We start from the raw sequence: 13,190 nt of genomic DNA, 5'->3' as shown, positions 1-13,190 counted from the left end.
AAGGAACACTTGGCTAACCTAGAGGAAGTCCTGAAACGATTTTTAGAGGCAGGAGTCTGCCTGAAGAAGGAAAATGCACTTTTCAGGCAAATGAAGTAATTTATTTGGGCCACTGGGTAGATGCCCAAGGGTTACACCCTGTTGAAGAGAAAGCTATCAGAGAGGCACCTGTACCTAAGAACATCTCTGAACTTAAATCATTTTGAGGAACGGTAAATTATTATGGGCATTTCTACCTAAGTTATCAACAGTTCGAGCTCCGCTACATTCACTGCTAAGAAAAAAACAGCCTTGGTTTTGGGAGTTGCCCCACGAAGAAGCCTACATGAAAGTGAAGCAGCTCTTACACTCTTCAAGTTTGTTAGTGCATTACGACCAGACAAAGCCAGTTTGGTATATAGATCTTCAGTCTTGGGAATAGGGTACCTGTCCAGTTTGGCTGCTCTGTTCACCGTTAGTTTATAGTCCCCACAGATCCGGGCGGTCTGGTCTGATTTAAGGACAGGGACTATGGGCACTGCCCACTCTGAGAACTGAACCGCCTTTTTGACACTCAGCCTCTCTAGCCAGTCTCATTCAGCATCAACCTTCTCTCTCAAGGTGTATGGTACCAGTCTTGCTTTCAAGAAGTGAAGGGTTGTTTCTGGGTCCATGTAAATCTTGGCCTGTAGGCTTTGGATTTTTCCCAGTTCATCCTTGAAGACGGTGTCATTTTTTTTAGCAGCTCTGGTAGTCCCCCTGCTTGCAACTGGAAGATTTCGGACCAGTTTAATTTAATCTCTTTCAACCAATCACACCCAAGAAGGCTTGGTCCTTCACCTTTTACCACCATGAATAGTAGCTTTGCAAATTGGTGTCTGTAATGAACAGTTGCTCTGGTAGATACCTTTTACCTTGATTTCTTTGCCTGTGTACGTTTTCAAATTGGCAGATGTTTGTTCCAAATTTAATTGTTGAGCATCTTTATTTAAATATCTGACAAAGGTGCTAACCTGCGATGCGTCCCCCTATGGAGTGGGAGCGGTACTATCTCACAAAATGGACGATGGCACAGATAGGGTGATAGGCTATGTATCCAGGACACTTACCACAGCTGAAAAAGGAAGGTCTGCCATTTATTTTTGGTGTAAAGAAATTCCAACAATACGTGCATGGGTGACATTTTATGAACGTATCAGACCACAAACCACTTTTGGATCTAGTGAGGAAAAGGCTATACCAGCCATAGCTTCAACATAAATACAAAGATGGGCCCTAATTTTGGCAGCATATGAATACACTTTGTACATAGACCAGGGGTTCATATAGTAAATGTCAATGCCCTAATTTGCCTTCCTTTATAAGAGAACAATGACCACTTCCCAATACGCAAAGAACTCATATTAGTGATGAATTTCCTAGATTCCTCTAGGAAATTCCAGGCAGAAAAGAAACTGGATGAATTGTGATCCTGTCCTGTCTCGAGTGAGAGACCAAGTGTTACATGGTTGTTCCCAGGAACCAGGCTCTGATGGATTGAAGCCATTTTACAACCGATATACGAGATGGGCAGTCAAGATGGTATTCTATAATGGGGTGCACGAGTAGTAGTTTCTTCACAAGGAAGGGAACCACTCTTAGTGTCCATCCAGGAATCTCACGCATGAAGACAATAGTGTGAAGTTACCTTTGGCGGCCGGAGATGGATGGCAATATTGAAAGTGTGGTAAAACACTGTATGCAATATCAACAGCTGCAAAAGTTGCTGGGGGCAGCCCCATTACAACCAGTGGCAGTGGCCTGTTAGACACTGGCTGAGATTGCACATAAATTATGTCGGTCCTTTCCTTGGAACTATGTCTCTACTAATTATAGATGCTCATTCCAAGTGGTTAGACATTTATGAGGTAAAGTCGCCAACGTCAGGTGCTACTAGAGAAAAACTACATCAGAGCTTTGCCATCCATGGATTGCCAGAACTAATCACCTCAGATAATGATACTGTGTTTATGTGTGCTGAGTTTCAATGATTTGTCAACTTCAGTGGTATCAACCACGTGAAGACTGCACCATACCATCCGTCATCTAACAGACTTGCGGAAAGGGCAGTATAAACTTTTAAGGTGGAAATAAAAAAGTTAACAGGTGAATTGTTGGAAACTAGAGTTGCTCGTTTCCTATTTCATTACAGAACAACTCCCCATACTATGACTGAAGCAACACCTGCAGAATTACTGATGAGGCACCGTTTTTGGACAAGACTAAGGCTAATACTTGCCAATTTGGAGGGGAAGGTGCAGAAAATTCAAGGGAACCAAAAACCGACTCACGATTTACATAGTTGTGGGTGTCAATTTACTGTTGGAGAAGCAGTATATGTAAAGAATTTCGGTGGAGGACCAAAGTGGTTACCTGGTAAAGTAAGCTCTGTGATTAGACCATTGTCATACCACGTGGAAGTGGAGGGCCGAATCACCTGTAGGTGTGTGAATCATTTAAGAAAAAGGGAGATACCCCAACAAAATGATGTTCCACCTGTAACCATTGCTGAACCTGTGGTTCCTGTTGAAGTTGCTCAACCAAGGACAGGCATGTCTGATGTCTGTGTCAAAATGGAAAATGCTGAACTGCATGTGCCTAATGAGGTACCCGATGTTAATGCAGTTCCAGAGAATGTGTTTTCCACAAAAGAATCTAAAGTCGTGGAGCTGCGAAGTTCTACACAGATCAGGAAACCGCCTGAAAGACTGAACTTGTAATTTCATGACCTGTGTAAATATTGTAATGTCATGAGATAAATATCCTTTTCAATACAAAATGTACAGAAAAGTTAAAAGGGAGGGGGTGTTGGGGAGAGATGTAGTAATTATAGTTCTGCTAAACGTAGGACTGTAGCTTAAAGAAGAATCCTGTGTTGTGAGATCACATGATCTGTGTAAACCAATGTGTTAGCAGCTCAGGGAACCTCTAGGAGAGAGTTCTTCTTTAGCTATGGAGTTTGATGCACACGTGTAGCTGCTGCTGCTGTCATGAAAATAAAGTTCAATGTGTCCACTAAGAAAAGCTGTCTGGAAGATCAACCCTATAACAAGCGGGACTTCCTTCCACTGAGGGGCGGAAGTCTCACTCTCACCTAGTTCAGCCCACCAGCACCGTGGAATGGCTATGGGGCAGGCTTCTTTCTGGTGAATTGGTTGCTGGCCAACTTTCCCTCCAGAGGGCTGAGCAGTCCCCCCACCCCTATAAAATCCAGCCCTTAGTGATGATTTTCCTAGAGCAGACTGCGAAAGAGATTTTTATCATTGTCTTCCTCCACTGCTTCTTCTCATGTTCAAGTTTTTATTTTTCTATCATTCTTATTCAAAGTTTGTGTCACCGGCCAATGTTTCGAATTGCATGGAGTGCCTCAAGGACGAATGCTGGGGGTCTCAGCTATTTACAATCTAAATTTTATTGACTTAGATGAAGAGACAGAGAGTGAGGTATCAAAGTTTGTTGACAAGGCAAAGTTAGGTGGAATGCAAGCTGTGGGGAGGACACAATGAGGCTTCAAAGAGACAGTCTAAGTGAATGGGCAACAAGATGGTAGAATGGAGTATTATGTGTGAGGTTACTCACTTTGGTCATAAGAATAGAAAAGTGGAATATTTTTTAAAAGGCATGAAACTTGTAAGAATCGATGTTCAAAGGGATTTGGGTGCCCTTGTGCAAGGAGCACATAAAGTTCGCATGCAGGTACAGCAAGCAACTAGGAAGGCAAATGGCATGTTACCTTCTTTGCAAGGGGATTGAAGTACAAGAATAAAGAAGTCTTACTACAGTTGTACAGGGCTTTGGTGAGACAACACCATGGTGGCACCAGTACGGGGGTAGAAGGGAGCTGTTCCGGTGGGACGGGCTTCACTTGAACCGTGCTGGGACCAGTGTCCTGTTGAACCAAATAACTAGAGGGCTTTAAAGTAAATAGAGCGGGGGAGAGCTCTGGAGAGGGGATGTGTAGGCTTATAAAGCAAAAGGATATGGCAGCCTTGCAGGACAACTATTTAGGTAATGAACCCAGAGTGTGACAGGAAGGGACAGAGTGTACAAGCATAAAAATGCAGCAAATAGGGTCAAAGGGGGGAAAATGGTAAAAAGGCAAAATTAATGGCCCTTTACTTAAATGCACATAGTATTCAGAACAAAATAAATGAACTAATGGCACAAATAGAGATTAATGGGTATGATCTTATAGCCATTACAGAAACATGGTTACAAGGAGACCAAAGCTGAGAAATAAATATTCAGGGGTATGTGACTTTTCGAAAGGACAGGCAGAAAGGAAGGGGTGGTGGGGTAGCTTTGTTAGTATGGGATGGAATATGTATGATACCAAGAAAGGATCTTGGATTGGAAGATGTTGAATCCACATGGGTGGAGGTAAGAAATAACAAGGGGAAGAAGACACTGGTGGGAATAGCCTATAGGCACCCTGACAGTAGCTATACTGTAGGACAGATAATAAATCAGGAAATAATGAGGGCATGTAAAAAAGGCAGTACATTAATCATGGGTGACTTTAACCTTCATATAGATTAGGAAAATCAAATTGGCAGAGATAGACATGAGCAAGAATTCATAAAGTGTATTCAGGACAGTTTCTTAGAACAATATGCTGTGAATCCAACCAGGGATTAGGCTATTTTGGATCTAGTAATGTGTAATGAGGCAGGTTTAATAAATGATTTCAGAGTGAAGGACCCCCTCGGAAACAGTGACCATAATATGGTAGAATTTAGCATTCAGTTTGAGAGTGAGAAACTTGGCTTGGAAACAACTGTGCCAAATTTAAATAAGGGTAATCACAATGGAATAAGGGCAGAGTTGGCTGGATTGGACTGGGAAAGTAGTTTAGCAGAAAAGATGGTTGATGAACAATGGCAGACATTTAAGAAAATAGTTCATGACTCTCAATAAAGATATATCCCAGTGAGGAAGAAGGATTGTAACAAGGGGATAAACCAACCGTGGTTAACCAAGGAAGCTAAGGACAATATCAAATTGAAAGAAAAAACATACAAAGTGGCAAAGATTAGTGGTAAGCCAGAGGATTGGGAAAGTTTTAAAAATCAACAAAAGATAACCAAAAAAAGTAATAAAAAGGGAGGAAATAAACTTTGAGGGTAAACTAGCAAGTAATATAAAAACGGACAGTAAAAGCTTCTTTAAATATATAAAAAGGAAGAGAGAGGCCAAAGTGAACATAGGCCTCCCAGAGAATGAGGCTGGAGAAATAAAAATGGAGAACCAGGAAACGGCAGATGAGCTGAATAAATACTTTGCTTCGGTCTTCACAGTAGAAGGTACTAATAGCATTCCAAAAATACTAAATAATCAAGGGGCAAAAGTGGGGGAGGAAATAAATACGATAATTCTCACTTGAGAAAAAGTATTAGGAAAACTAATGGGGCTAAAGGCCGACAAGTCCCCTGGACCCGATAGGTTGCATCCTAGGATATTAAAGGAAGTAGCTACAGAGATAGTGGATGCACTGGTAGTATCCTTAGATATCCTTAGAATCCTTAGATTCTGGAAAAATCCCAGAGGATTGGAGTACGGCCATTGTAACATCCTTATTTAAGAAGGGAGGGAGACAAAAAACAGGTCGGGTGGGATGAGGTTTCTAAAAGCAAATAAAAGTAAAATAAAAACTTTAATTTTTCACTAATAACATGTCCCTGCTCATGTGACAGAGTCACATGAGGGGACATGTTTCATTACATTTTTATTTAAAGAATTTTTTTTTCCATATATCTTCATCTCCCTGAGGCAATTCTCTGCCTCAGGGAGAATATGTAGTGTGCAGTCGCACGCATGCATGATGGTCGCTCTCGCCCGGCTCGCACTCCTCCCCCTGCCTGCACAGGCAGCACTGAGCGCTATCGCTCGTGCTTCACGCTGGTTGGGCCTTAATTGGCCCGCCAGCATGAAATTGCCTTCCGGGCCCGATCGCCGACCGCCCCCGCCAAGCCTGCTACCAAGGGCAAAATTCTACCCAACCTGCTTTAACGGTATTGGTTGAAGGAAAGCTGTTAGCCAGGGCACTGGTGATGGTGGATGGGTTGGGGGTCGGGATGCAGCCTCTCTTCTTTTCTTTGCATGGTGCCATTATATCTTTTATGTTAACTTTTAAGTGCAGATGTCTTAACATCTCATTGCAAGATAGTACCTCAGGTAACTTATCCCTCCCTTAGTTCTACAATTGGAGTGTCAGCTGAACCCACAACCAAAATTATCACCTTTACAGTGAGGATATTGACAAGGCTCATACCTCTTCCAAAGCAGTTTCCCAATTTATTGAGCAGAGTTGTTGCAAAGAGGTGTACGGACGCTCTGTATGAACCAAAAGGAGACTGTCATCTTTGATACCCTTCAATTCCTCTCAGAGGCCTCCTGTTTTTTTTTTTGTTTAAATTAATTCCAGACCTTGAGATCTCAGGCTGAATAGGTGTTGGGAAAACTTCTCAGAAAGTTATATTTTGACTTTGGCTAGTTATTAATTCTAATTCGTAAATCCAATTTAGCTCTTAAATCCTGGAAATCATTACATCTTTTTATACCTATGATAAGTGATACCCTTCCACTCTGCTAGATCTGTAGAATCTTGCAATTCCTTGGTATAAAAATGGCACCAAATGGAGGGCTATGTTGTGTGTATGGTAGCCAATGGTCTCTGTAATAAAAAATAGAGACCTTGAGAATTTTCTTTTTCATTGTGACTTTATCAGTCTCACCTCCCCTTTTATACCAGAGCCTTCCAACAACTTTGAAGAAAGGAGATACATTGGTGAATTTTGCCACTGACCTGGAAGTCCCACTACCAGGTCTGAAAGTAAGGTGCGATCCCACTTCAATGGGCAGCAGGACCCATGGTGGCATATTATTGGAGGGCCTCCATCCAATTAAGGTCGGTGGCCTGGCTCCAAGAGCTGCCAGCCAGAGAGCCAGCAGCCTCAGCAGCACCACTGCTAGTAGTGGCCATTGCTGAGATTGCAACACCAGGAAATGGGTGCCTTAGTGGCGAGGCACCCATGAAGACAGTTGAGTTAGGCTGGGGGAAAACAGGGCCAGTCCATGGCAATTGGGAGATGTGAGGAGTGGGGTTCTTGGATCCCTGGCACCGCTACTGGCACAAAGGCAGCCATTACTGCCAGGGGGGGCCCTCAGTGTGCCCATCAAGGAGGCCTCAGCCCTTGCCAGATCGCTGGGAAGTTGCCAGGGTTTACCTGGCCATCTCCCAATGCAGCTGTGGCTCTCCCAACACGAGCAAAATGCTTGCCGCGGCAGGAATTGGAACCTAATTGGCCACTTAGTGACGCGTGGCAGAGCTGCCAAGTTTTCCGCCACTGGGTCCTTTTCTGATGCCTTCCCTCACCATTTTTCCAGTCGTCCCACCTCCCAGCCCATCAAAAAATTCAGCCATTGTTTTCTCAGATGGAAGTGATGTGTCTCAGCTCACCATCATTCAGCAGTGTTCTGAAGGTGATCAACCACAGGAAGCACCTCTTGGCCAAATTGTACTTGCTTAGCATACTTAACATATGGAGTACCTGCAAACACAAATGCCTGGCGTTTCATTCCCGAGGCGGATGCACAGAGTCAGGAAATTTCCCGGCTCGTCACACCTGCCTTGGGGAAAAGATGACCCGGAATGGAGTGCCATTGTGGAGTGAGTGTCCCAGGGAGAAGGACATGAGAGGAGGACTGGGAGAGGTCCCAAAGCAGGGATGGGGACAGGGTAGGTCCCAAAAGGATGTCCCAAGTAAGGGACAAAGACAGGAAGTGGAAATAGGTCCCATTAAGTTAAGTTAAAAGAAAGGAGCAGAGAAATGGACTCCGAATTAAAGAAAGAGCTGCAGGGAGCAGACTTTAAGTGAAGTGGGCACGAGAGAAGCCCTGAAGATCCGAGAAGGCAGCTGAAGGTTGGTGATTCTGCACTGTGGGTTGTTGGAGCAAAGGTGCCCCTTTGGAGCAGTCGTGTTCTTCTTGGCACAGCTGAAGATCTGAAATTGTACTTGGAAAGTGAAGCTTGAGTGTACTCAGAGATCCAGGGGAAAGTAATCCCGGAAGGTGAAATTGAAACCCTGCGAAGTGGGTCATTGTAGAAGCCATCCGAGTGGGAGCTAGTTTTGGAGAGAATTCCAAGGCAAGATCTTCAAATGTGGAGATTTGAAACCCTCATGAGAAAAACGAAGTGCCAGTGAGGTTTATATTGCTCACAATGTGTCAAACATCTTGGTAGGTTGTGGAGAAATCCGTGGAATCTGTTTTTGTTGCATTTGTCATCTATTGTGTAGTGTGGTGTGTCCGAACACAGTTTGCCTGTTAATTCACATGTACCTCATACTTACCCTGAATGTTGAGGTATAAGATAGATATTGTAAATTGTTTTATCCTTCTGACCTTGTATAGTAAAGTTTATTTTGTTTTGTTCAAAACTGTGGAATCTCGTGGCTTTATTCACTTAGTAAGCATCTTTAACCTCAACCTTTATCTACTTTAAACAAAATGCTGTTGGTCCCTAATCAGATCTCCTCCCATGGCCCAGAGTCTGGCCAAGGATCATAACACCCTCCATGTCAACTCACCCTGTATCTACCTTGGGCAGATCTCAGGAGCCAAGTTGAGATGATATAAAGTAAAGTTCTAAGTATTTGTACAGACTTCACTATATAATAAAAACATTCTCATTGATAAAAGCCCATTCAATATATTTTAAATCTCTTCAAGGATGTAATCTCTTATAAAAAGAAACATTTGTATTCATAGCCCCACATCAACGACAACTAATCCCTTATAACTTTTTGGAGCAGTCAAACTGTGAACTTACAACCTCTATTATAATAATGATAGATTGTGGAAGCAGTCAAGCAGTGACAATACTATAATAATAACCATCAGGGTTATGTCAACAAACAGCTATTGAAACTGCAAGCACTGATTTTTTTATTCAACTCCCAGACACAACAGGTTTTTTTTTAATTTAAAGGGAAAGGTGTTTAAATAACTTGACAAGTTGGCAACTTCACAGACCTTATCCGCCTTTCACATCTACTCTTAAAAATAGTAAATCACATATTGTGGGAAATAGACCCTGCTCCAGCCAGAATGAGATCTGTTTGAACTCAGTATTGAGTTCAAATAGCCCTGCTGGGTCTGGCTTTCCCCTATGTGTGAATGACATCCCTTTCCCCCCCACTATTGAAAATAGGATCTGTTGGAAATGGGGGCTGGTCTTCCAGATCTGGGGTCCTGGCACCACTTTGGATAAGTTGCGGAGTCTCTGCGACTCCACAAAAATCCTGACAAAAGTTATGGGATTATGGACAAAAGCATGTTGGGTTGAATTTATCTTCCAGCAGATCCTCAAGGGAATGAAAATTGGACGGTTTATTTCATGGACAGCTGATCCATTTTCCCAGATGGTGATGTTGGAAATATATTCCCCATGCTTCTGAATGCCAAAACTACTAAAAGAAAATCAAAAGGATATCATTTTCACCCAAGGTGAATAGCAGGGAATTTACCATTAATTGAGAAGTTTACTGATTGGCCAGGAGCTGAAAATTTACAGATAAATAACGAGCTGAAACCTTCTATCAAACACTACAGTTAATCTGTAATTGACCTCTGGTGTTACAGCAATTGAATTATTTGACCTTAAAAACAGCACCACTATAATATCGGGTGTTATACAGTATAATTCCCCCATTGGGAATCCAAGCAGCCAGAGCTCCAACACCTATACAGTGCCCAGACACTCCTGTTGAAAGTCTGCATGCATGGATCTTAGGTGAGGGCAAGATTGGTCAAACAACTGCTGACATGCATTGTAAACAGCAGCCCAGAACAAACAGGCTGTCTGGTAAAATATCAGAGTATCGGTGGTGGCACACACAAAAACATGCCACAACTTTGCTCACTGCCTTATGGAGTGGATAGGGACTGGCAAGAAAACTGGAATAAGTGCACGGTTATATTGCACATAAAATCCTAATGTCTGAAATACCGCATATTTTCTTCTGAATTTTGCTTTTGTAGCAATGAGATATGCAACAACTGGACTTAGGTTGCAAAAGGTGGTCAATATTTTGAATACCATTTGTTGGATTTTGCTTTCAATTTTAAGTGATTTATTTTTTTTTTTAAAAGCGAATTGGCTTATTGCTGGGGCACAGTCGTTAGCACTGCTGCCTCGCAGCACCAGGGACCCGGGTTCGATTCTGACCTCTGGTCAGAACTCCAGCACTCCACACTCTTGTGGCACGTTCTTCCTGTGTCTGCACCGGATGCTCTGATTTCCTCCCACCGCCTAAAGATGTGCTGGTTAGGTGGATTGGCTACAGTAAGGTGTGTGTGTGTGTGTGTGTGTGGTGTGTGTGTGTGTGTCTGTGTGTCCATCACAACGGACTGGTGTCCCACCCTGGGTGTACCCTGCCTAGTACCCATTGCCTGCTGGAATAGGCCCCAAATTCCTGTGGGTGAAATACTTCTGGAAAAGTGAGCTGTTTATTTCTCCAAATTTAAAATCCGAAATATGCCTTTCCTTGAGCTATGACAGCTTGTGTGAGTTTGTTTTCTCTTAATGGTTTGAAAACAACGCCAATTTTTTAAGATAATATTTTGCAACACGTTGTAAATGTTTCCTCCAAAATGAGCCTGACAGCCATCCAGTACTTATGACAGGCTCTAAAAATGGACCATGCTTCATTAATTTTGGGATTTCAGGCTGCAGGCAGAAGACGAGCAGGGGAGCTTAGCTGTACACTGGCTTAAAGTGGTTTACCCCAGGGTCACCTATTCCAAGGACCTTGGTAAAACTGGCTGGGGCCACAGCAACAGCGGTAGCAGGGCAACAGTTTCTTTCCTGTGATTTTGATGTGAGCAAGCCCCATTTCAGCTGTTTGGGTCACCTTTAAATCTCTTCCCTGTACATTCAGATCAGTGCTGGGGATAGCCACTAGCAATATTATGATAAGAATGAGATGTTCTTCAGATATGTATATTTTTGTTTCTTTTTCAGGTATAAAGGGTTTCTGTAGACAATGCCTATTTACCTATGATTATTTACATCCTCAAAAGGAAAAAAATGAACATCTTTGAGCATTTTGGAGCACTGTCTTTTCATATCATTTTTCTTACACTAACTTAATTTTTAATAAGTTCAGAGGAGCCATTTTCCTATTTTGCAAAGCAAGAAGGTGTTTTTTTCTGCTCTGGGGAACATCAGTACCGGCTAGATATATGTCCATGTCAAGTTGTAAGAGATTTGTTTGCTTCCCATTTTGAGTTCCTTATGCTATCCTACCAAGATGTTCCTACCATCTCCATTCTTCATTCTCTTGTTCTGAAATGCCAGTGGCTAATTTGCAAGCTTGCCCAAATCATGCACTTTCATTCTCCTTGAAATTTTGAGCCACACCAAAACACAAGGCTTGCAATATGTGGCTACAAACAAGCTGATTAAAATGCATTCTTTACATAAGATTTGTTATTCATGTAACTACCTGATCGAGCAATAACATAAGTTATCTTCTAACCATTGCCCCTTATTGTATGATTGCTTATTAGAGTCATAGAGTTATACAGCACAGAAACAGGCCCTTCGGCCCATCATTTCCATGCCAGCCATTAAGCACCTAACTATTCTAATCCCATTTTCCAGCACATGGCCCTGTATGCTATGGCATTTCAAGTGCTCATCTAAATACTTCTTAAATGTTGTGAGGAAACAACATATTGTCCTCTCATTTTTCACCTTGTTTGGAAAAGGAGAATTAGTAGCTTCTTGTTTAGCGCAGCAAGGCTATCCAGCTAGCATCCTTGGTTATTCAAGGGTAACTAAAGCCTAGCACATGCTGTGATTTTACTATGGGGCAGGATTGGAAGGCAGGCTCCAAGTCTATCTATTTATAGTGGCTTAAAGTAATAACATTGTAATTTAATAGATGATGTCAGGAGCAATGGACATGATGCTCAAGGAAATGTCATCTGATCTAAGCGCAGTTGAATTTTTTGTGCAACCTAGAAGAACCTAATTTCTAATGTCTCAGCAAGAATAATATGAATAGTGGTCAGAAATGACAGCAGGACTGAAATTGTGAGGTTTCAGTGATATCCTCACTAGGTAACAATGTTGTGGTTCAATTCGCAGGAGCTTATTTTAAAGATAGTTATTACGGAGCTGGAAAGCAAAATTACAGTCCCATAGAGACCATAGTACACATTATAGTATTTAGTAGAATTTAATGGTCATACAGTTACGTTCAGTATTATAATGCATGCATGCATGTCTCACCTTTGCAGTCTTCGTATAGACCTTCCTAGACTCTTACCTGCCATGTGCTCCCTAATTGTTTCAGGTTTACGCTGTATGCTTTGGACAGTAGAGGGAGACGCTCCGAGCCAAGCACAGTCACCATGAGAACCTCCTGCCCACTGATTGATGACATCAAGGCAGAAGGTAAGTTATTTTTCCTCACTTTCTTTCAAGAAGGCCTTTTTGATGAGTTGTACTATTTCCTGGGTGCTATTGATGCATAGTTCCAGTCTGAGTGTCACAATAGCAACCCAACCAGCACACCTGGCAGTGCATCCAAACAAATTAAGTCATTTTTATTGAGCTCTTTTGAACATAGAATTTATAGCACCTTTTGGACCAGCTGGTTTATGTCAGTGTTCATGCCTACATGAGTCTTCTCCTACCCAGCTTAACTAACTCTATCAGCATAACTTCCTATCCCTTTCCCCCTGATGTACTTATCCAGTTTCCTCTTAAATGCATCCATTCTATTCGCCTCAACTACTCCTTGTGGTGGTAAGTTTCACATTTTTAGCACTCTCTGGGTAAAGGCATTTCTCCTGAGTTCCCTATCGGATTTAGCTATCTTATGTTAATGCTCCATAGTTTCAGTCTCCCCTGCTAGTGGAAATATCTTCCTGAAGATTTCAAATGATTTTCCCTTTAAAATGTATTGTGTTTAAAAAAAAAAGGTTCTATTCTGACTGCTGGTGAAACTTTATTGTAGCTGCTTCTGTTTTTGTTTTTTTTTACCATTTTTTCCCCTGGTTCTTTTGAGCTTAATATTTTCTTTTCCTGTTTTCACATTTCCTTCTGATTCATTATTTTTTCATACCGTTATCACTTTCAACCTGACACCAGCTCCAGACAA

General features: G+C 42.1%; 1 protein-coding gene across 6 annotated transcripts in view; it reads left to right on the top strand.

Moving 5' to 3' along the window:
- The window catches only part of astn2 (astrotactin 2), a 1,702,785-nt gene that overhangs the window by 1,616,564 nt on the left and 73,031 nt on the right, over positions 1–13,190 (top strand). For all 6 annotated transcript variants that reach the window (XM_078550334.1, XM_078550333.1, XM_078550331.1 and 3 more), the window contains one exon: positions 12,381–12,481. In XM_078550334.1, the coding sequence (XP_078406460.1) occupies positions 12,381–12,481 (101 nt within the window). The remainder of the gene's footprint in view (positions 1–12,380; positions 12,482–13,190) is intronic.

Source organism: Cetorhinus maximus, chromosome 10, assembly GCF_964194155.1.
Source record: "Cetorhinus maximus chromosome 10, sCetMax3.hap1.1, whole genome shotgun sequence".
NCBI classification, from domain to species: Eukaryota; Metazoa; Chordata; class Chondrichthyes; order Lamniformes; family Cetorhinidae; genus Cetorhinus; species Cetorhinus maximus.
Note: the sequence above shows the minus strand (reverse complement) of the source record. Positions and strands in the feature narration are given on the sequence as shown.